The 25427-nt window shown below is 37.3% G+C and overlaps 2 protein-coding genes across 2 annotated transcripts; one reads left to right on the top strand and one right to left on the bottom strand.

Annotated features, from left to right (window-relative positions):
* The first annotated feature begins 2645 nt into the window (after positions 1 to 2645).
* Positions 2646 to 7774, top strand: LOC149956133 (nose resistant to fluoxetine protein 6-like). Its single transcript, XM_090164637.1, has 6 exons — positions 2646 to 2668; positions 4179 to 4307; positions 6172 to 6292; positions 6366 to 6552; positions 6920 to 7062; positions 7444 to 7774. The coding sequence occupies exons 2-6, from the start codon at positions 4180 to 4182 to the stop codon at positions 7609 to 7611; spliced, it is 747 nt and encodes a 248-aa protein (XP_090020763.1). The 5' UTR covers positions 2646 to 2668; position 4179; the 3' UTR covers positions 7612 to 7774.
* A 1166-nt stretch (positions 7775 to 8940) lies between these two features.
* LOC149956134 (uncharacterized) lies at positions 8941 to 11392 on the bottom strand. Its single transcript, XM_090164632.1, has 3 exons — positions 11341 to 11392; positions 10601 to 10775; positions 8941 to 9214 (listed from the first exon to the last, which is right to left on the bottom strand). The coding sequence occupies exons 2-3, from the start codon at positions 10760 to 10762 to the stop codon at positions 9002 to 9004; spliced, it is 375 nt and encodes a 124-aa protein (XP_090020758.1). The 5' UTR covers positions 10763 to 10775; positions 11341 to 11392; the 3' UTR covers positions 8941 to 9001.
* Between the last annotated feature and the right edge of the window lie 14035 nt (positions 11393 to 25427).

Here is a 25427-nt window from a genome sequence, read left to right on the forward strand (position 1 = left end):
GAATGTCCTGGATGTAGGTCATCTAGGCCGTCAGTGAGGGTTGTTTCGGTCATGAGGGCTGCATTGAGGGTTAATTAATATCTAAGCGCGACTTCATCGCGCATTATTCTATATTTATTTCGACATGGTCCTTCTCTTGCCAGAGAGGCCGAGTTCCGTCCTGAGAAATCAGACTTCTGTCCAGTTCTGTCACGTTCTCTACAGTTCTCTACCGTTCTGTCTTTTTGAGGCTCTGTCTCATGGTTTTGTTCCAGGGATTTTAGGGTGGAGTTGAAAATAAAAAGCGATTGGTCACCTCCCATTTTATTTGGGTCATTGGTGCACCCAAGACTCGTGTCCTGTCATGGGATGTATGACGTTGTCCGACCAGCGAAAGGTCCCTTGGGGTTGGTTCTGATTGCGGGGGTCTCAGTGTTTGAGGGGGAGAAGATTCCAGGAAATCACGATGTTATATTTATTTTGTTGTCAAGCGAAAATGTCCATGCACACTTTTGACCTATAACCTGGCCTTGGAAACCGTGCGCTTTTTGTTACCTGATAGTGGGCTAAAGGCCCGCTAACATGACAAAGGTTCCATGGGATCGCTGTGAGTTGAAGGAATATTACTGGTTGGGTTCGGCAAGCTTCTTAGAAAATTTGGGTTGGGTCGGGTCGGAGAGAGCTTTCACGGTAATACAAATGAGGAAAAAGACACCAATTATCTCCATATGTCGAGGGCTCTTAATTTTAATATTGCTGAAGGCAGGGATTTAGTTTATAATTTATATTAAGTACCCTGTTTGATTAATTCTCTCAATTTTATATTTTAAAGTGGGGGTTCATTGAGTTCTATCAGATTTATAAACTATATTGGTTCAAAAGTTATTCAAGTTTTTAATTTATCATTAATTTTAATTTATATTTAACACTGTGATTAGTTTTATTAAATAGAGCTCGGAATTCTAAGAAATTTGACATATGGGGCTTAAAGAATACTTAACAATAACTGTCAATATAAAGGGTCAAGAGTGCGGGGGAAAATGTAATGACAAAAGTAAATAAAACACAAAAAAATAAAAAAGTAAGTAAGTGGGGGAAAGTGAACCTGAAGGGTTACAAAAACCAATGATAGTCTGAGTGGTTTCATAATCAGAAACCAAACCCTCCTGATGAATTACACGACATTTTTACAATAGAGACTCAACCTTTGTTCATTGCTTTAATAATAATAATAATAATAATATAAATAATCAGTTGGATTAATACCCAAGGCACCACCTAAGGCCTAAGTCATCAATCGATTTTTGAAGCCTTAAATCAGGTGGCGGGGCTACAATGCGTAGGAGGGTGAAGACTAGCCCTTCACGCCACCCGAGCCGATGTACAGGGTCCGGCCCGACAAGAAAGGGGGAAGCCGGTTGAAATTTCTGGGTCCCGTGCAACTTAAGGGACCGTGACACCCGTGTTTGAATAAACGAGGTATACTTAATTCGGGTTTCTCTCTGAAAATATATAGCTAGCTCCAATAGTAACGGGCTAACGGCTCTCTTGAGGCCCGGAATTTGTATTCTAACTTTTTCCATGTTTGTGGCGCCATCTGTAGTTGTAAATACCTAACAATGAATTTAATAGGGTTATTAATATATCAGTTTAAACAATCCATATGTTTACTAAATAAAATGTTCATTAATTCTTAAATTTTTACTTTTAAGTATCTTAAGTTTAAGAAATTACATTAAAAGGTTATAACAGAGGGCGCTAAGTCCTTGAACAGTATTTATTTACAATTTAAAAACTTTGATATTAAAATTCAACGTAATATTTCAGAGCATTGCTTTTCTCATACCTGACTTTAATGAATCAAGGAAAAATTGGCAGAAAGATTTCAACGCAATTAATTTTGATTCTGAGAAGAATTTGGAGGTATATATTATAAAATCTTAATTCTTTTGATAAAAATCCTTAATAATATTATATAATTTTTTACTTGCTCACAGCAAAAAGTGTTCACTTTGCTATTCCAATTATTATCTTCGCAGATTTACAAATTTGTAGACTGCTATGTTTAATGCACCAAATTGCCTTTAATCTAAACAATATGGAATAAATTAAAACTTAATTCACTTTTAATTGCAGTCTCATTGCTAATTTAATGTTTTACCTATTGCACTAAACTAAATGCTGTGAATTGGCAAGTAACTACGTAATTGTCGAAACTGTGCTATATTTTAGTTAAATTAACTTAATGCCCAAACTGTATTATCCACTTTATCCATTTTTAAAATCTAGTTATTTTATTCAATGCCAAATTTCCAACAGTAAAATTAAATTTGATTGAACTATTTGGTATTTTTATCTTTAGGCTACAGCCATTGTTGTTTATAGTGATTGGATTTGTGATATTATCACCTTTAGTCGGATCAGGACCCCTTTGGAATGAGAGCCTCTTAGACATCGTCGGGAAATGCAACTCTGATTGGTGGAAGACTCTTTTATTTCTGAATAATTTTTATTCAATGGGTAATATCGTATGTACTTTATGTCAATATCAATTTGGCTGTTCTTTCCATTTTCTACGTAACAAAATTGATTTTATTTTTTATTTTAAGTGCATATCAATTTCATGGTATGTTGCTATGGATATGCAGTTATTTGTCATTTCTAGTTTCATATACGTTTTATATACAAGGTAAATATCGATAAGTTTTTATAATACTTATGTTTATTACGAAATTCATCGAATTTCCACGTACCTTACGGTCAAGAATGCATTTATTTATTCTTAGGGAGAAAAAAATTGTTTTTATTCTCGTTAGGAGGGGGAGGAGAAAAGATAATATGATATTATTTTAAACGTCACCCGTGTGCTTCAACTTCGTCATTTCGTTGGGAAGACGAACGTTAACGGCCGGTTTCATTAAAAGGAAAAATCCTACTTTGCACACTTCTGACCAAAACTGACCAGAACATAAAATGACATACCAAATTTGCACCTTCTTGACCAAAGTTATGCTACAAAGCAAAATCATTAGATATTCTTCTAAGTTTGCTTGCTTCAGACTTAAGCTGCAAAATCATAATACATCCATCCAAATTTGAACACTCTCATTAATGTTAAACAGATTATAAATTGAAAATACAATATCAACAGATCTACTTTTTAATCAAAGATACCATTAAATATTTCACAATTCTGTGATCAAGTTAAATATAAAACTTGTTGCGTTAAAAGGAACCACCTATGGACTGCAATGCAAAGGAAGAAAAAATTAGCGAATAAGTAGATTAGTCCATTATGAAAAGGGATAAAAAAGCTAAACCCTAAACAAATTTGAAGAAAATTTAAAAACTTACATAGCTCGAACCGAAAATTTTCCACAAATCGGAAAAAATAAAAATTAAAACATAAATTACTTTTTAAAGGTTTTTAATTGTTTTTAACTTTTTACCGATATACAAAACATTATTAGTTGTACATTGTTAATCAATTTAAACTAGTCTAGAGGTTTAGTTTTACGCCGCTTTATTAAATTTGCAAATATAATAGACTAATCATGGAATGAAACCTTTTTATTTTTTTCGGAAAAATACGGAAAATTTCCCGGAAAAAAGGCCTCGGTCATTTTCCGCGAAAATTTTCCGAACTAGACTTTTCTAACAGTGCACGAACACGATGAAGAATGTGGGATAAAATCGATAAACTAAGAATATATAAATACATTTGGGGCCAAAGGCATATCTACCCAAGATCATATTCTATATTTAGGAAGGGGACGTTTCGAAGAAGGATATTAGCGGTGTGTTTGAGGTGTACCGTAACAGATATATCGATAGATTAGATCTTGACGACCTTTTTGCGGCGGCGGCGTTGGCGGCGTCGGCGGCGTGGCGTTTATTAGAAATTTCGTTTTCATTGACGGACGTTTTAGCAATCCCTTTTCTAGGAGTTTAAGACGTTCGCATTAACACCTAGAAAATAAACTTTTATTTGCACTAGCCAATTAATAATTGAAATGGGAAAAGAAAGAACTACATTTTTGTTAAAGCTACAAAGAGACTGATATCAACGGAAAACCTGATAGCCCTGTTAAAAAAATATTAGAAACCGTCGGCGGCGCGCCGTCAAAATCGTTCGGCGGCGGGGTCATTGAGTTTGAATAAATTGCGTAACCAATATAATCGTAAATTCAAATTTAAAGAATGAAGTGGCTGTCGTATTTCGTGTTGGGTGCACTGTATATTGGCAGCATCATTCCTATAGCAGCGTTTACCTACATGGATCCGCGATCATATCCACCCAGTTTCAACTTACGAACTGGCGAACCACAGTAAGTAACATGGTTGTATGCTAAATATTTCAAATGAAGTGTAATACACTTCAAAATAGTTTTAGTATATTTGTTATTTAATTGTGGGATAAATATATTTATCGTTAATCAGTGACGGATTAAAACTTGCTGCACAACGTCTCATTTGAGTTCGAGTTTCATTTCTGGGGATGGTAGTTTTTCGGTTAAATTTAAGATTTAACTTAATATTCCTCACGAAAATCGGATAATAACAAGCCATAACGTTCAAATATTTAATTCTGCAGGGCGAAATGCATGTATAGCTAAGACCTTATTATTTTTTTAAACAATCGAAAATATTAATTAATATAAATATTGTATGTATTGAAATGCAATAATACTCATTAAATTATAAATAAAATACGTTTAAAAAATTGTTGAAAATATTTATCCGCGAATTTGAACCTGGTTCATTCACTAAAAGATACCTGTTATAAACCTCCAGAAGGCACTACATACGGATTTACAATTCTTAAGGAAATAAAGCCGTATGTTGGTTACATGTCTCAACACTAAATTTCAAGAAACCAGCCATCTAATTCGTTTAAGTCTAAGCTCTGCTAAGCCATGAAAGAGATTTTAATATTCTAGCACCCAAAACAATTGCATAAAATGATAGCTAGGTGATAAAACTATTAATAAAAGCTATTGCTGATTTAGATATATTATTTACCACTAGGAATTATAATCAAGGCAATATCCCACTGTAAGACGTGTTAGAATGTTTTGGGAGGGCGTTTATTTACAACGTCCTTCCTTAATACCACTAAAACCCCGACACGTTTTCTTTCGAGCATCTCTACGTCATTAATGACGCAGTTCCAAGTATAGATATTAGCACCGGCAATAAATATGTAATTTGAGCAAGAATGAACCGTACAATGCCGCCATCTTGCTGGTGTAGATTTCTCAGTAAAACGCAAGGGTTAACAGTTTCAATCGTCAGTTTGCGGATTTAAATTATTTTAAAATTGTTAAGAATTTAGTTTCACGTTGAAATTGGTAAATCAATTTGAAAGTGTGACGGAAAATTGTCATTTTATTCGATAGCGAAGGTAATTGTAAAAGGGATCACCACAAAGGCCCAATTTGATAAACTTGGCCAAATTTATTTCGTATATATTCCTGTCATCATTTACTATTTTATTTAAATAACCCGCGGGTTTAAACTTTTACCTGATTTTGTTAGGGCCCATAACGATATTAATTAATTTTAAAGCATAAATCTAATTTTCGATAATTTTGTAGCTTCGATGAGTGACCAACAAAATCGCTACCTATTTAGTACCTACGCGCGAAATGAATAAAAAAAAACCATAGCCCCTCCCTTAGGTGTAAACAATGTATAGATCCAATCGAAACATTCCGCCTAATCACGTGACAATAAACGTAGGGCACAAAACAATCTCAAGTCCAGCTAAAAAAACGGGACGAATAAGGGAAATTATGAAACGGCCTAGTTAAAAGGTTCACTAAGAGATTCCTCCGCCCTCTATCGTAGAGACCACTTAAAACAGTTTTATTTAATCACTTGATGATAATTTAGCATTTTTACAGCAGAAAAAAAACTAGTAATTCTTCTTACAAAGAATACCTGAACTTTTATGAATTAGTGAGAAGGCTGATTAAGCTATACAATATTCTTAAAATTGGGTATTAAGCGTTGTCAGACTTTTCCCAAAAATATTTATAACAGGACTCACGTGGTGTATAGAGACTATTTACTTTTTTAAATATTTTAAGTAGGGTTCCTGCATATAGGTTTAATAATAATATATTAATAGCTTAAAAATCTACGATCATATTGTAGTATTTAATTTCCACTTAAATGATTTTATTCAAGACAGCTATTTGATATGACAGACAAAACTAGCAATGCTTTATATCTTCATTTTGGAGTATATGTCACTGGGATAATTACTGGGGCCATATTGGCGAAAGTAAAGAAAATCTCCATACCATGGGTGAATACTTAGAAACTCTTCAGAAATATTTAAAGCAAATGTATTATAATTTGGTTTACGTTTTAATTACCAGTGCTGTAGAATGACGATGTGGATTTTGACTTTTCTTGGTTTCGGATTGGTGTGCTTGGGAACAGGCAAATGGAGCATAGGCGAACTCACAGAGCCATTTGTGTCAGCGCTGTACGCGGCCACATTTCGAATCGTTTGGTCATTGGGACTTCTATGGCTTAGTCTAGCTTGCTTTTACGGATATGGCGGTAAGTGTTTTCCTAATAAAACTATTCTTTTATAGTAGTTAATTTAAATTTTCCAAATGCTACAATGATTCATTGTTTTGTGCTTAGTTACTTTTGCTGTTTTAAAATTTATTTCGGTTTCTGAATATTTCATATTGACTAGTGATAGGTAATAAAATGGCTTCAGTGATAATTTATAATATTTTTTTTAAGGATGGATTATTTATTCTCTGGTAGATTTAATCTGTTATTTTTCGGAATTTTTATCTACTTTTAATACTTTACTAAATTAAATTGTTTTCTTCAGACAAATTTTTTTTTTATTCGTGCAATATAAAATTAAACCTGATAACAGGGTATAAAATTAAAGTTGTTTTAATACTTTCAGGATATATTGAAAGGATCTTGTCGTGGAATTTCTTTGTACCATTGAGTCGTCTCACGTATCTTTTGTATTTAATACATGTTCCAATCCTACAGACCTATAATGCCAGTACTTACGGAGTCGTTGATTATAGACGTATGGTAATGGTAAGTCAATTAGTTTTTTTCAGAGGCAGTGCCAGGGGTGGGTGAGATACGCTATGGGTTACCTTAAAATGTTGTGGTCCACGAAATCCTTGCAAGGCAGTTCAAAAAAAATTAATTATGTGAAAACCTTTAAGGATTATTTTTTAAATTTCACAAAATTTTATAGAAAATTATTACGTGAGCAATGAAATAGAAATTGTGAATAAAACAAATAAAAAAAGGGAAGGCCCTAACCCAAATATTTGAGGTAAAACCAACCTTCTTAATTAGTGTAACAAACCTTTTAGTTCATACGAAATAGTTTTTCTACAATTAATTTGTTTCACGGTTAAAAAGATGAAATACATTTCAGTTACTATTAAAATTAAATTTATTTTTCAGATCTTCACTTCATTCGCAATTGCATCAATATCAATAGTATTTGCGATATTAATGTATTTAATATTCGAATGTCCATTGAAACTGGTGGATAAAATTGTTTTTGCCAATGGATTTAGAAAAGACACAAAGAAAGTAGAAACGCGTAAAGATACCACAACGAAGTTATAATTGTTTTTAATTAAAGCCCATCTGTAAAGACGTCACGCTTATGAGAGATGTGAATCGATGTGTATTACACTCCGCCGACCATTAACCCATCCCTCACAATGTACTAAATTAAAATATCTAGAATTTTCGTTGAAAAATTATTTTGCAATTGGTAATAAAGCTTGGGTGTGGAAGAAGATGATTTCTTTAACATATTTGTATTTATTGTCACTACTGAGCGAATGGGCCTAGAACTCCATCGACAAAATAGTGGGCATTGACTAAATTGTCTTCGAAGACAACATGATCTTCTTTATTATAGTTGTTAATTGTTATCTATCTATGTGTTTCTATGCAAGTTCAATTTTAGTCATTACATCAAAACTAAAACTTGATTAAATTAAATTAACTCTCACACTTAGAACTTTTGAAAATTATCTTGCGATTAATAGGTATCGGACCAAAAATAAACCACAAGGTGGTTTGGTTCCCTATAAGAAAACAGCGATTGGTGTTTAGGCTTATTTAGTTGAAAATTTAGGTAGATAATAGTCATTTATTGCCTTGAGTTGTGCGTGTTCAGGATGGATTTGAAAGCGAAAGGCCTGGCTCTGAAATTATTAAATTATTTTACACAACTCTTAACAATGTAGTTAGAAAGAGTAAGCCAGTCCTCGAAATCGTATAGGGTGAACAGGGGCGCTCGCAGAAAGTTTTCAAAGGGGGGGGGGGCAATCTTCATACCTACTCAAACGGGGGAAGGAACTTCACACCTTTATTAGTGCACTTATAGCTCATAAAAGGGAGGGGAGCATTTGTCTCGTTTACCCCCACACAGTGGCTTAACTAGGGTATGGCAGACATGGCACATGCCATGGGCGCCACTTTGAGAAGGGCGCAAAATGGCCAAAAATAAAAAAATAAATATGAAAAAATTCAGAAAGATTTCTGAAAAAGTGTATATCTTCAGTAAACGTTTTAGCCTCTTTAAGAAATATCACATATTGGTCTGACATCAATACAAGAGGTAATACAATTATCTATTCTTTTGCTTATACTATTCATTAATCACCTTTCTCCTAAGTAGAAGCCCCCAGTGCGTATGGTAACACGTCATTTTTAACTCCCCTGGTCCAAAACCAACCTAAATGCGCCCTTGCAGACTGGGCGCGATTTATGTGCTTCCTATAGGCGACATTTACCCTAGTTACGCCACTGCCCCCACATGAGGGTAAATTTGAAGGAGTTTAGGCGTATCGTTATAACGTACAATCTGCAGGTCTACAATTTCCCCTACGTTTTCAAGAAGCTGACTTCGGCATCACTCTAAAACTAATTAATGAGTCGCGATAGGATACCAGACGTTTATTTCCAAGGATATGTACAAAATTATATCATCCTTATTTAAAAATTAATTGTGTTGTTTCTTGAAGCCAGGAATTCCTATTTTAAATCCTTTCGGTTTAACCTCGACTTTCCCGTCTTTGACTTCAACTCCTAATTTGGAAGCGAGACCCGTCGCTTCTCCCACTAGCTTCTGTTTTCCGCTTCCTTCTTCATTCTTCGGTTTTGGAACTTCTTCGCTGTGGGACTCACCTTCCAATGTTTCCAAATGGTAATTGATCTGGCCATAAAAAAAATTGAAATAAATAATATGTTGGCAATTGAAACTCAATTTAGCTTGAACAAGTAATGACGCCATTTAACAAGGGTTTTCAATAACTATGACTATTCTGCCTAAATTTGGTCACCACCATCACCTCTCACTATATCTGCCATTCTCGCTAACTTAGAATTGATTTCAGCACGGACTGTAAATTTTAGAGGACGAGTAAAGCGTAGCCTTCCCCTGTAGAATTTTGGCTTCCCCGAGCATCAATCACTTCGAACTAGAGAGAGAGAGTCCGTCAAGGTCATTTGTACCACGTATAGAGATAGACCCCCCCCCCCCCGCATATTATCTGGAAATCTGGCCGACCGAATGACACGCGCTTTAATTTTTTTTATGAGCTTGAGCGACTCCCGTCAGCCTGATCGGTGAACGGGGCGTAAAATAACTCGGGAATACCGGTCCTCTAAAATTTACAGTCCGTGATTTCAGGCTTCTGTGACAGTGCTTTCTTCGTTTTCAGTCTGAATACGCGAAGGTTTGAGCAAATTTGAAATATGTAATGTAGATATGAATGCGAAGACCTACTCATTTATCGGTAAATCTTTCTAAAAAAAAACATTGTATGCAGTAAAATAACGGTGTTCCAATTTTCGAATTTTATTAGATTTATATTATTCCTATATTTATAAAATATTTTGTATTCCCTGTATTCAAAAAGTCGATCTTCTGGCTGGTTTTTTACAAAATACAACATTAATTGTACTTTTCTTTCTGAAAATTTATACAACCTACTTATGAACAACCGTGATAGCACTGTTGCCGCTCAGATTTTGAAAAAACTGCACAACACTGTGACGTAAAACAAAGTCTTTACCAATAAGGAAATACCGTTTGGTAGTGGAGGCAGCCCTCACTTGTAATTTTGATGGTTTTAGCGAAGTCCAGTAAGCAAAATTAGGATTTTATTCACCATTCTGTGTAATGCATTATTGAAAAATTTTCGCAATTCAAAGTTAATCTGATCTCTTTTACACGCCACCGCTATTAACGTAATGTACAAATTTCCTAAAACATTGAAAATTAAATAATGGGATTTATTTTGTTAAAATTTCTCTCAACTACATGTATGGACAGTTTCTTTCCAAGTCTATTTTGGACAGATTATTCGGTAACTGTAAATTTATATGGATCATATTACTCATAGCTGTCAATCGAATAGAAAAAGCGTTTAAATGCAAGGCAATAGGGTTAAGCTTTCATTTTAAAATAATATTACATCCACTTAATACCCTATAAAGGTTTATTTTCAACTGAATTTGAAAAATAAATGCAGATTCAAAACTAAACAATTATAATTATTTTTCCTTATCTATAACTAGTTACATAAATGTTACAAACTTTAAATGGCTTAGGTTTAACTTCAAGTTTTCCGTCCTTCATCTCAACGCCCAACTTGGAAGCAATACCTCCAGCCTCTTCCGCAACGTGTTTGGTCTCCTTTGAGGCTACCTCCTCAACCTTTGGCAAAACTTCCTCGGGTCCTTTTACTAATTCTTCCATTTTCGAAATGGTTCTAGCAAAATATTTTATTATTGTTTCGCAGTTGTTAAGCGTTACTAAATTTCACAGGGTAAAGGGGATGAGGTCATTGAAATTTTATGTAGCATGTATGTATCAAAGTCTTAAACTGGAAACTTAACTATCAAATGTTTTAACTAACAGTCGCAATTTACTACTGGTTTTTCTATCAAAGGACTTTACCACTGTTTTTTCTCTTATAAAATGGTAAAATTAGTTTCCCAGAGGTAATTAATAAAGAAAAAGGCTGAATTTTGATTTTCTATTCTAAAAATATTGCAATTATAAAGCTTCATTTTATATGGGCTAGCCTTATGCATTGAAAAATAAAAGTATATTGAAATTAAATCGACTGTTGCCATTAATTTTAAAATGTATTAAAAGTATTTGCCACGACTAATTTCAATTGAACGACATTGAAGATAATCTTGAAAACTATTTTTTAAAATAAACTATTTTATATTTGGCATTATGCACCTATTTATTTTCTATTTGAATCTTAAATGCAACGATCTCACTGATTCTCGCACGGTCAACAATTTTGAGAAAATAAATCTTACCTCTCACTTCCAACTGCGTCAGATAAATGAAAACGTTCCGTAATAAGTAGTTTTCTCTGCTAGAAGACTATAAATATTCAAATAAGGGCTCATTCAATTTGGAATATGACTTGCTTATTCTCAATTGTAATTAGTGTTACGTACATTTTAAGTGATCTCCGCTTTCAAAGATAATTTTTGGGATGGATAAATTGCGTTGTCATCCGCATCCATTTGCTGCTCAACGTTTCTTTGAAGGTAAAAATATGTGTGACCATTTACGCCCCTTATTATTAGTAAACGCAAAGAATTTCGCATTCAGGTATTTATCTTTTTTATAACCTAGCAATGAGTGTCAAAACGTTTGACTAATTGAATCCCGAACAAAATGATAAACTCGATTTTCATATTTTTCTTTTTATTAATGTTAAAAGCGTAATAAGCTAAAATTATTTTTCCAGAATTGCTAGATTTTTAGGTTAAAAATTTTAACGGCATGGTCTAGAAACGCTTCCTATTGATACTGACATGGACAACGGCGGTTTCATATAGGCCTAAACAAAGGTAATTAACAATATAACTATTATCACGGCCGTGTAACTGTAACAACTTTATTTTAAACTTACTAGGATCCACGTTAAGAGAGTGGACAAATAACTAACTTTGTACATAGGGAATATTTATCTTAAGTTTGATCGCTATCAAAGTGTGTGGAGGCCTACAGCGAGAAAGACTGACACGCAAACTGTCGGAAATATACACGGTGTTTCAGAAGTCAGTGCAATAAATTTGAGGTGTTATAGGGGTTGAGTAAAGATGTTTGACGGTCTTCGTCACGATCCTCTGCGACGAATAGGAAAAGCGCTAGAGAGCGTTAAAGTTTGGCCTAAAAACGCCTAAGTGTAAGCTTTCAACGAACATAAGAACTAAGATAGAAAACCGGTTTTAAAGGGGTAGTAGGAAATTTTACTACTACAAAAAAACACCATATTGTCGAGTGCAAAACAGTTTTATTTTTTGAAGTAAAGGTCATCCTCCAGCTCCAAAACAAAGTCGGCAGCGACGAAGAAGCGATGTCCGTACGGACTGAAACACTCCAGCTGTGGTACGAATCTTTTCGGAAGCGGCGTGAATTCGTGCTACCAAATCCACTTCCGTCTCCACTGGTGTTTCATAGAAAAGTTCCTTCATCCACTCCCACAGAAAGAATTCAAGTGGGTTTAGATCCGGCTATTTTGCAGGCCAGTTGACCGGACCTCCTCTGCCAATCCATCTCTCTGGATATTGCAAGTCGAGGAACGCTCGTACCCCCAATGAAAAGTGAGCCGGAGCCCCGTCATGCTGAAACCACATTTGTCTTAAAATTGCTAACGGGACGTCTTCAAGAAGGTCAGGTAAGACGTCACGAAGGAAAACCGTGTACGTCACCCCATTCAGTCTTTGGCGGCAACATGTACGGACCAATTAACACGTCTCCTGCGATTCCAGCCCACAAATTCACGCTAAATTTGTCTTGAAATCCACGGGTAAATGTCGCATGTGGATTTACGTGGGCCCATTCATACTGGTTGTGCGTGTTGAATACGCCCTCCCTGAAAATGTGGCTTCGTCACTAAAAAGTACAGATGTTGGAAAAATGGGATCTTGGGCGGTACGCTCGGAAAACTATCGTGCGAACTCCAGGCGCAATGGGAAATCGGTCGCTTTAAGATCTTGCACCATTGGCCGGTGATAAGGGTGCTGTCCGTCATCGTGAAGAACACGCCAAACGGAGGAATGATTGTACCCCAACAAATGCTTGACAGCACGTGTGCTGGTCGAAGGTGATATATATTGTAATTTAGTTTATGTCGGTAGCACGAGATGACGTTGTAGTCTTGGACTCGAAACTAAAAGAGAACCTTCTGGAAGAAGTTACGTCATCACTACCGCACCGGAGACAGTTTTATTTGTATAAAATATGTAATAACGTCGCAGCATATTAAAGCTTATATTTTGTTACGTTAACTAACGTCTAGATTAGTTATTCTTACATAACCGACTAAATAGAGGTTCTAGTTTAATATTCTACTAAATAAAGGAATATTACATGGTGTCAGAGTGAAAACCAAGCACATTCTAGTCTTCGTTTGCCTTGTCGCTTTCAACCCTCGGCTATGAAACCGCCACTGCCTTTCGCCCCGGGCGATACGCCGTCCTCAGCGTGGGAGTTATGGAAGGAGGCTTACGACCTTTACGCTGATATTGAAGATCTCGCCAACAAGCCAGTGAGTTTACAACGCTCTTATTTCCTTCATTGTCTCGGTTTGGAAGGGCGAGAGTTGTTAAAGACGATAACTATACCACAACAAGGAGATTTCCGTACAGTCGCTGTTCTTATGGATGCGCTGAGTCTATACTACAGGCAAGAACATATATATGTATAAGAACGTTGAACCAAATTCGTCGCTTGGGCCATGACTTAATCGGTTTCAGAATAACTCCGCCCTAAAATCCGCGTGCAGCACGCGCTTGAACTAAAACGGTTTTAACCTTTAGCGCGCGCCACGTGCGGTTTTTTGGGCGGAGTTATTCTGTAACAGATTAAATCAAGGCACCGGGCGCCAATTTGATCGTTCAACGTTCTTATACATATATACGTTTTTGCTACAGGCCATATAGAAACCGAACGTATTATAGACATAAATTTAATGAAGTTTCCCAAGGGACTAGAAGCATCGATGAATTTATAGCAGACCTTAAAACTAAAGCGAGGGACTGTGAATTCGATACCCAGGAAGAATCTCTTATCGTTGATAGAGTGATTTGTGGTTTGCGTAGTGCAGAGTTAAGAGAAAAACTTTTACAAGAAGCTAATTTGGTTTTAACTAAAAATAAGCAGTCGACCGGCGGTGTTAAGAATTTCCGGCTAAATAGAGGGAAATCATCGGCCGCGCAGAAGCCGTCTCACGTTACTAACAAAACAGCGGCTTCGAGTTCCGAATTCCAAAAACCCTGTTATAAGTGTGGACGTTTTCATAAAATAAGAGAGTGCCCAGCTTTTGGAAAATGTTGTAACAACTGTAAATTACTGAACCATTTCGCGAGCGTTTGTAAGAAAGCTAAACAAGTACAAGCGTTACATTTGGGAAGGTCACAAGCTAATTACGATGAAGAAGATTCACTCTTCGTGGGAGCTTTGACAATTAATAGCTTAGAACGTGATACGTCTACAATGACTGCTGATATCATTATACAAGATAAACTAGTAACGTGTAAAATCGATACCGGATCACAAGTAAATCTTCTCCCGGTACAGATTTATAATTCACTGAAGTCAAAGCCAAAGTTGCAAGCAACGGATGTTACTATTTCCGCGTTTACAGGGCATAAAGTAGACGTTGTGGGAAAATGTACTCTGTGGTGTGAAAATAAAAGTACACGTCAAGCTGTCCCATTTTATATCAAAGGTCAGCACTTCACCCTTCACTGCAAAAAAAGGTTCACTAGTAAATCACTAAAAGCACGCTAAAAGTGCGCAACAAAATCGGATCACTATACACCAAGAGATCACATTTGGAACATAGTACTTTGTGTGTGTGCAACTAGTGTACTATAGGGATCTACAAGCGTGAATAATACGTTCTTCAAGCAATTCAAAAGTGTGTACAGGTGGATCACTAAAAGATCACCAGCGCAACAAAATTGGCTCACTTGCTCACTTAAAGCACACTTAGGAAACACATAAGAGAACACTACTGTTTAAGTGTTTTTTGGTGTGTTTTTAGTGTTCCGGAGTGATCTTGAGTTTTTTTTTGGCATTCTGAAAGTGTTTCAAAAACAGTTCAAAATAGAGCACTAAAAGATCACCTGCGCAACAAAATTGGCTCACTTGTTCAATTAAAGAACACACCGGAAACACAGTAGAACACTTAAACAGTAGTGTTCCCTTATTTCTTTAAGTGAACAGGTGAGCCAATTTTGTTGCGCAGGTGATCATTTAGTGCTCTAATATTGAACGGCATTATTTTTGTTTGCAATTTATTAACGTGAATGATATAAGTATCTTTTTCTGCTACTACAGATATATCTAAAAAAATAGTTTAGACCCCGTGCGTTAAAAAATCTTGGTTTTACCGATATGGGTAGGAAATAAATATATAAGGCAATAGGCACCTGGCGTAGATTAGATATCTGGCAGCATTAAAGCTATCCGCAATGAGGAAAAATACCACATGTGGCTCTCATTTTCGTCTGCTTTATTAAGTTTACACTATAGTCCTTGGATAAATTAAAAGTTAAGCAGACGATTTTGAATTTACTTGTATCTTCTCTTTTCATGCACGGGGCCTATAGACGCCGTGCGTAGAAAAACAGGAATAAGAGTCGGCGCCTACTGTCCGTGTTTGAAATCAAGTGTGTTAGCCATACTGAAACGAATCTAGGTGGCGCCATCGACGCAGAAGCTTTTGCTTAGCTTCTGCTAAGTGGGATCACCGAGTATCAAACGTCTGTTAAGCCCCCTGTTCTCGTAGCTTTGACTTCATAACGTATTTGTATCCTCTACATGTCGTGGATGGCCGCCGAAAGGGGGCATAACGAAAGTTTTCAGTAGCTAATGGGGATAAAACAAAAGTATGAAATTTCAATTCGCTACCGAAATGAGACTAGGTGGCGCAGCGACGCTCAAGCTTTAGCGTCTGCTAAGATGATATATATAAACAATTAGATGTTACGCTTAGTGTACCAATTGGCACTATAAATTTAAAGTGTTCGAAAAGAGATTATGTGGTGTACCAAATTTTACAACGTGGTGTCCTCAAAGTGATAATTTAGTGTACCAAACCATTGATACTAGTGTTCTAAATGTGTCATGCGTTCTTTAAGGGCACCCTGATCACTTTAAGATCACTGATAGGTGAAACGAGATCACTTATAAGCGATATTTTCAAAAGAGTGAACACTCAGAGATCGTAAAAGCACTTTGTAGAACATATACAGATCACATGTATGTGCTACCAATGTGTTCAATAGTGATCTTAAGGTGAACGATTTATTTGCAGTGTTGATTGGCGCTAAAACTTCAGTGGAACTGCAACTAATTGCTAGACTGGTCAACATTATAAAGACTTCATCTGGAACTAAAATGAAACTAGAAGAAGCTATAAGTCCAAGATGTAAAGTTATCTTAAAAAATTACCAAGATGTATTCGAAGGCCTTGGAGAACTGAAAATGGTGCACACAATTGGAATTAAAAACGATGCAATACCATACATTTCAGCGCCTAGAAGTATACCGTTAGCGCTACAAGAAAAAATCAAAACTGAATTAGACCGAATGGAGAATTTAGGAGTTATCCGAAAGAAAGATGAACCTACAGAATGGGTTCATTCGCGTATTTTATCATCTAGACCGAATGGCACGGTCCGAATTTGTATGGACCCAAGATAATAAAATAAAGTTATCCTGAGAGAGCATCATGTTATGCCTACACAAGAAACTGTTCTAGCTCAATTGGAAGCAGCTAGATTATTTACAGTACTGGATGCTTCTGACGCGTTTTGGCAAATAAAATTGGACGAAAACAGTTCGAAACTATGTACTATAGCCACGCCGTTTGGAAGATACTTTTTTCTTAGACTCACCTTTGGGTTAGCCAGTTTACCTGAAGTGTTACAAAAAGTGGTGCACGGAATTATCTCAGGATTGGATAGATGTACAAACTTCTACGACGACATTATTATCAGGGGAATAGATAATAACCAACACGATGATGTAGTAGAAGCGTTGCTGAAAAGAGCTAGAGAAGCTAACTTAAAATTTAATAAGAAAAAGATGACCGTTTCCTCACCAGAAGTTAAGTTTTTGGGACATACTATATCTGGAGCTGGTTTTAAAATAAACCAAAGTAGAATGGAAGCGATTCAAGCAATCACGTCACCTAACAGCACCGCTGAACTTCAGAGATTCCTAGGCATTGTCACTTACGTTTCTAGATTTGTGCCGAACCTCTCTGAAAAAACTGCGTATCTTAGAAAACTATTGAAGAATAAATCAAAATGGCTATGGGACTCACAAGCTGAAAAAGTGTTTCATGAATTAAAGCAAACGATTTGCAGCACTGAGGGTTTGCAACTCTTTGATCACAAGAAAGAAATTGTATTATCCGTAGATGCCAGTAAATATGGTCTCGGTTTTGTTATGTTACAAGACAATAAACCAGTTGCTTACGCTTCGACATCGTTATCCCCGACACAGATGCGATATGCTCAAATAGAAAAGGAACTTTTGGCAGTCACTACAGCATGTGAGAAGTTCCACTATTATGTCTACGGCCGCACCTTTACGATCCAAACCGACCACAAGCTAGTGAACCTGTTATTCAGGCCATGAAAGCGATATTCGCTCGACATGGAATACCAGTGACTCTAAAGAAATGAAGTGGTTTTACGACCAATGGGGAATCACGGGCCTTACCTCTAGTCCTAGATATCCTCGGTCGAATGGAATGGTAGAACGCGATATCCAAACGGTGAAGAATATACTGCTGAAAGCTAACGCCGACGGGAAAGATTTATACAGCGGATTGTTGGAATATCGAGCTTCTGCAACAGCTTCTTTACCATCGCCCGGTGAAATGTTGATGGGCAGAAAGCTTCGTACTACCTTACCGATGCCACGTACGAAACTTAAGCCAAGTTTTCCAATCGCTGAAAATATTCGGAAGCTGGAATTACGCCACGGAACTATGTTGAAATATGGTAACCAGCATGCAAAACAACTATCTAAGTTTGCGGTAAATCAGGATGTCTGGTATACAAATAAGACTAGAAATTGGCTACCAGCAATCATTCAATCAATTGGACCAACAGACAATTGCTACTGGATTAATACACCAAACGGCTCGATGTTCAGAAGAAACCGAGAGCAATTGCGTCCTCGACGATTACAAGAACTGACAATGGGACAATCCGGACACGCACCCGCGTCTTCAGTAGAGCCTATAAGTTTGAAAGGAACTCCGACGCGTGTCACACCGTCTAGTAAAAACTCTGGTGATCCAGTATATGCGCAACAGCAGGGAAGTGGGACTGCTCAGACACACACTCCAATTCGTCCTAGTCAAACTCCTTTACATCACTCACCATCACCGGAATTGACCCAACCAGAAGACTCAGTCGTGTCGACATCTTCCGATACTCAACCTACATTCGACACCCCGAAGATACGTAAATATATTCGAACTGCGTCAGGTCCACAGATGTCCAATGTTGTACGAACCCGAAGTGGCAGAGCCGTCATACCACCAAAGCGGTTTTAAGAAATGTGAACATTTGAATCTGTCTATTTGAAATAGTAGTCTGTTATAGTTGTCTATAGTTTTGTTTGTTTCTTAAATGTTCTTTTAAAAAAAAACAGCGTGATATATATTGTAATTTAGTTTATGTCAGTAGCACGAGATGGCGTTGTAGTCTTGGACTCGAAACTAAAAGAGAACCATCTGGAAGAAGTTACGTCATCACTACCGCACCGGAGACAGGTTTATTTGTATAAAATATGTAATAACGTCGCAGCATATTAAAGCTTATATTTTGTTACGTTAACTAACGTCTAGATTAGTTATTCTTACATTACCGACTAAATAGAGGTTCTAGTTTAATATTCTACTAAATAAAGGATTATTACAGAAGGGTCGTTATGAAAGGCCTGCAAGACATCCGCTTCCATCCGGGGGTTGCGCATATCCCTTGGGCGGCCAAGGTCGTTATTGAGTGCCTAAGGAAATAGGGTAAATATCTATCCTTCAAAAAAAAGTTCAAAGTAATTTCATACCCTTGTTGTACCAGTCTCGCGCAGTCGCTGATGGACATTCGTGAAAGTTCGTCGGTTTGGAATAATTCTGTTCGGGTACCTCTCACGGTAAAGTTGTTGAGCGATATTTGCATTACCATCCGCTCGTCCGTACGTAAAATGAGTGTCCGCAAGTTCTTCAGTCGTGAATCGATAACGCTCCATGACGGGTAGTAATCTCAAATTGATTAAGAAGTTTGGCCAACAGGCCTTTTAATACCTTTGTTAATGAGTAGACATGTTGCTAGCCCAAATGTCTATTCTTGTTTGGAAACAGCCCTTTAAAAAACTTTTCCACCCCTGGAAAACATGGGGAGTGGGGCCAATCTTCAGCGCAAATTACGTACAATTCAAGGTATCTCAAATTCTACGCAATTAGTTAGTCCCCCACCCAAAAAGTGTAACTAGGCGTTTGCCTTTGAACGCAGATTGAAATGTTGCTTAGGGAGGCATACAGCGTTCCCACCCCTTCTACGCCGTCTCTTCCTCTTGGGACGAGACAGGGTTTCCTTCTTCTCGTCCGGCATTTCCACCCCCTATCGGTTTCGTCACACGGAGGGTCATCTCCCTGCCACGGCTTTCGCTGGGACAAGTGCGTTACTCCGATGAAATCACCGGAGTTTGGGTTCCCTAGCCGATATGTCAAAGAAGTTTTCCTTTCTTGCACTTAAAAACAGCCCCTCAAACTTATCTCCCAACGAAGACGTGATTTCAAGACTCACGTTGGAAAGACGATGCGTTTGGCGTAATACGAGGTCTCCAGTTTAGAAAAAAACAGTTCGATTGGGCTTGTCGTAGTGCAGTTTTGAAGTGAGCATCGAATCCTGTAAATTTGAGCCTGCATGATACATTGCACCTAAATTTGAGCCTGCATGATACATTGCATCATGCAAACTAAATTTCAGTTTCTCGACGTACGTGCCTGCGTTTCGATTACCGAAAATGCTTCCTGGTATCAACTCCTGGCCTTATTTCAAAGGGCGAATACCCTGTCTCTTTGCTGAGTTTGCTCTCGCGTGAACGCAAATTAAACCTAACTCTGGGAGACAGGTGTTTCAATCCTAAGGTCTTTCGACATAAGAAAATGTCTTTAGCTTTATAGTTCAATTTATCATCTCAGTCAGATTGGCCTGAGCGTGAAAAGCGGTCGTTGTCTTAGAAAAAGTAACATAATTACCAAAAGTGCAACAATCCCTGTACTTTCGTATGCTAAAGGTTTAATGAATGCTCGACTCGAGATCGACCACATAAACGACTATTTATTGTCACCTTTTTGGATCTTTTTTTAGTCTATGGTATTTTATCGTAGGTAGATGGCGGTAGCATCTCCAGAGAACGACGAAAAATCAAAAAATACACTAACTTTTGTAACGTTTTTCTAGTCGAGGTACTCATTTCCTACCGCGACCAGCGTAGTCAATAACGTTGACATCAAATTAAATTAATCATTAGGCAAAAAGTATGATTTAGGGAAATACTAGAACGCAAAGGATTTGAATTAGAAAAGCATTTAATATTTAAAAAGTAAATTAAAGTTACAAAAACACTAAATTAAATGGCTGAACACTAATTGGCCAAAATCCCTACGCATAAAGACTTTTTGGGTAACACAAAATACACTTGAAATTATAAATACAATTAAACAATTAAATGATGGGAAAGACAATTAAACAATTATTAAATACTACTTAAACACTAAGTTATCAAACACTAATTTTAGGTTAATGACGATAACAAACTAATTAACGAATAATTATTAATCAAGGTTCTAATTGGTTGGTAGTGGAAATTAGAGTTCAACGGTTAACTTCAAATACTGGGGTACCCCACTCTATTGCGCGCGACTTATTCGATCGTGGAAACGAACTCCTGGTTGAACACTAAGCTCAACGAATGCCAAACGAATGGCTTAATATCGCGGCACTATAGTACGGGTGTCCCGTGTAAAGTACTTATCTTATAGTTGGCTCATATGAGCGGATGATCCTGCAACTGTACCAAGATAGTTTCTTCATCCGTCATCCGTCCCGATGTCTGGAGCGTGGTTGATTATGGACGCACGAAGGTCTGCTGGCTCGACGCGGCTAATGGCTAGCTACATTACCGACGACGATATCCTTCGGCACTTAACGACTGTTTTCGATGACTCAAAATGCACACTTTAAAACTTTACTAAGTTCAGTTTCGGCACTGGTCAAGAGTCTGGGAGGAGTACTGCTCTCGGACGAGTTGTTTCCGTACTGTTTTTGTTCGAGTCCAAGTTCACCCTTTTTAAAAGGTTCGCTGCAGGTGTTGCACCACACCACGACACAAGTTTGGGGCATTCGCGTATTTTCCACTTCTTCACTACCTATCAACCAATTTCCGGACAGGGTTTTTCTATAGATATAACAATATCCGCCGTACAAAAATATTCACAATAGAAAGAAATCCTTTGCGTTCGAGAAGGGAATTATGGCAAAAACCCAGTTGTCACGGCTAGAAACTAGAAACCTTTTCCCAATATGTTTAAAAATAAAAGTAAGCCTATATACACTATTTAACTTTTTGATATTACATAAAATATCATCACACTTTGACCAGTGCTACCTAGTTCCTCCATTCCTCACTACGAGGCGTTATTTGTTGATTTTAACATACTTCCCTCCCCAAAGCATACTTTCCCTTCTCCCATCCCAACTTGTATTTCGCTCGTAACATTCATTAAGAAATAGGACAGATTGGCACACTTTTCGTAATTATGTCACTTTTGGTCTTAGGGTGTACGCCAAAATCCGAACAGGTGCACTTCAACTTTTTACTAGAAAAAAAGGATGCATTATCAGTTATCACCTGTCGTGGGAATCGATATCGAGAACAAACTTCATACATTTTCTACCATATTTTCTCAGTAGTCATTTTCCTATGCGGGTAAGGCTCTGCCCACTTTGTAAAATTATCTACTATGACGAGTAGGTACTGATTTACTTTGGCGCTTCGAGTGCAGGGACCCATTAAATCAGCGGTTACCAATTCAAAAGGCCTTTCACTGGAGACGCTAGAATGTAACCCAGGGGTTAACTGCTGGGATGGCTTCCTTTTCTGGCACCCTGCAACCCCTCACAAACTTGATAACGTCCCGCTTCATCCCCGACCACGTTACTCGGATTTTTAAACGTGTAAACGTCTTGTAAACTTGCAAGCACATCGTCATGAAAATACTTAACAAATGGTACTCTTAGTTCCTTAGGTACTACCACTATTCAAGGATTTTCAAGCCCATCTTCATCCTCCTCATCCCAAGGAGTGAAGTACCTAAACAATAGGTCATCTTTGTCCGTTATATACTGATGTAGTACTGTCCCGGCTTCCAATGCCGTATTCTGACTTCCAGAGCTTCTAACCCGCTCTATCTCAGCGAAAATCCTCGCTAACCCAAGATCAGTATCTTGCGAATCTACTATGGCTTTCCTTTCAAAAGGCAGCCCCCACTCCTTGGAAGAGTTTTCTCCCTCCGCGGACTCAGAAGAGTTTTCCACTGAAACCGCCAACGCCACCACCGCTTCTCCCCGACCATTCTCGGAATCGAGAGGGGCCCTGGATAAAGCATCCGCTACAATTAACGTTCAATTTCCCTGGGCGGTTTCGCACCTCGAACTTATACGGCTGTAGCTCCAAGGCCCAGCAGGAAAGTCTGCCCACCGGCTCTTTATGGCGTCGTAACCACTTCAACGCTTAGTGATCGGGATTTACAATATATAATTTAAAGGTACGAAAATTAGTGTTATTAATTATCCCATTAAAATAAATTCAGTTTTTCAAATATTTGTTTATAATTAGGACCGTTTTCAACTTTACTTCCCTCGGTCTCGAACGGTAACGAAATTCCGGAATCACTCCTGCGTTAAGTTTGTTAGTTCTTTAGGGTTTTCCCCAATTCTTCGGTTTCCCCTTTACATTAAAACATGCTGACGTTAATGGTTTAAGTAAGTGTAGGGAGCTGTAGGCGGGCGTGGTACGAAAGGCTTTTCACCACCCTCCTACGCACTGTAGCCAGGTCTCGGTATTTCTCAATATCTTATTTCATTATTAAATATATTTAATAAGTAATAATTAATAATAGTAATCAGCTAGGCTAATACCCAAGGCAACGCCCTAGGCCCAAGTTTATTATGGTAAAATAATAAGTATAATAAGTTTAATAATCAGCTAGGCTAATACCCAAGGCACCACCTTAGGCCTAAGTCAACAAGCTACTTTTAAAGCCATTAATTCAGGTGGCTGGGTTACGATGCGTAGGAGGGTGGTGACAAGCCCTTCAAGCCACGTGAGCCAACAGCTCCCTACACTAACTAATCCAATGTCTTTTGTTTAAAAATAACAAAAATAGGTTAAAAAAATCTCACATCAGTGTTCAATAGGTGGGTTTAGGTTAAAAATATTTTGATTTGCTTAATACAAATCTCTGCCAATAGATGACGCCAAAGGTCGTTAACTGGCGTCCCCCCCCCCCCCTCTGTCTTAATAATATATTTTGTTCGTTAAGGATTTCGTAGCTCGTACAACGTTAAATTTTTTTTGGTATTATAATTGTTTAACTTAATTTTACCTCAAGCCAGGGTTGTCAATTAAATTTAATTTCTTAAGGCAAATTATTTGCAATTCAAGGCTATCCCCAAAGTTTGATTTAAATTATTTAAATTCTTTTCAACTTACTACTACGTCTAAGACTTGGCTAGATATGGGTAGGTGTTGGAGATAATAATGGAATTTTAAAAGATGATATGCTTAAGTGTTCCCATGAATATTCCACCGTTTCTTGGGACGCGAGACCAGTTCGAAAAGCATGAACTTGAAGAAACCCAGAAAATTGCAATTCTTCGTATTCAAGTTTAGCGCCGAATACAAAGAATAAAGGGATGGCACATTTTCGACAGACCAATACCGATAAGTCTATCTCCGGTCATAAAACAGTTGTTTACCGTTGCGGTGCACTTCATTCCGTTAGTTCCAAAGGGATTAGCTTCTCTGGGATCATATAAAAATCCATCAGGGGAGGTGCCAAGCCAGAATTTATTTGGATTTATGATATACCCAAATGAGGATACAGTGAGGGCGTGGCCTAGATTATGCATTTCTTGAACATAATTGTTTTCGCTACTGGTTCAAACTTTTTCCCATATTTTATGGCATTTAGATGGCCAATCCACAACATTTTTAGTCGAGATTTATTCCATTCATCTCTTTATCTTTTGCAGACAGTTCCAAACATAGAAGAATAATTATTTAGCCTCGTTGACCTCAATTTTTTCCATTAACTGGAATCCGATTGACTTTTTGTGTCTCTCTCTATGTCTTTCGAATCTTCATAAGTAACAAAATTTTTCTTAAAAAGTAATAACGTTTAAAGAATCACTATATATTTACCCTGATAATATATGGCTCTATTATACAGTTGCACTGCTGGGTACCTCCTCAGATTATAAACAACTTCATTCCCTATTGTATTGAACGGAAACTAAAAACTCATCGTGGAATTCATGGAAGCGTCGCCCATTTTCGTTTGAACCCATTTTGATGTGTTTGGAAGTGGAATGCACGAGAACATATTATCCTCATTATCAGATTTTGTACTTTCAAATGCAGCTTTTAGTTTTAGCAGTTCAGCTTCAACCTCCTCGGCAGTTCGAGGCGTTGCTCTACTCTCCCAAACATACGACAAAGTAGTGGTTTTGTACTTCTACCTTCCCTCATCAACGAGAGCGAAAGGAGTTATTGTTGAAGTCCTTGGTCTAGTCCATTTCTGCGGGAGATCCGAGCAGGAAACTTGTTGAAGTGGATATCGATAACAAACGCAGTAGTGAAATAAGATGTTTGCATGATTCAGATTTGCCAGCTTTGCATTCGCAGTAAAATCCTTCCCTAATTTCTACTTGATGTTCAGAAGTTTTCAATACGGCCGCTACTAGATATGGCTTTCCGATTCTTTTTCTGACTGCGATAGCATTTCGCTTTTACAAATACCAGTCCATTTTCTCTAAAATAAATAGATATTAAAATAATTTGATCTATTCAGAATGGAAAAAAACGTCTGAACTTCGAGGAATCTCGTACAGACCTCGATTCCGTAATTCCGAATCTCAATAATCTAATCAGGAATCTCTAGAATATTCGAATCTTCGGAATCTTGGAATCCTACTCGAATCGATGAATCACATACGAATTACGGAATCTCGTGTGAATCACGGAATCTCGTGCGAATTACGGAATCAAAGATTAATCACGGAATCTAAAATTG

Source organism: Leiobunum rupestre, chromosome 2, assembly GCF_980474605.1.
Source record: "Leiobunum rupestre chromosome 2, qqLeiRupe1.1.hap1, whole genome shotgun sequence".
Classification (NCBI taxonomy): domain Eukaryota; kingdom Metazoa; phylum Arthropoda; class Arachnida; order Opiliones; family Sclerosomatidae; genus Leiobunum; species Leiobunum rupestre.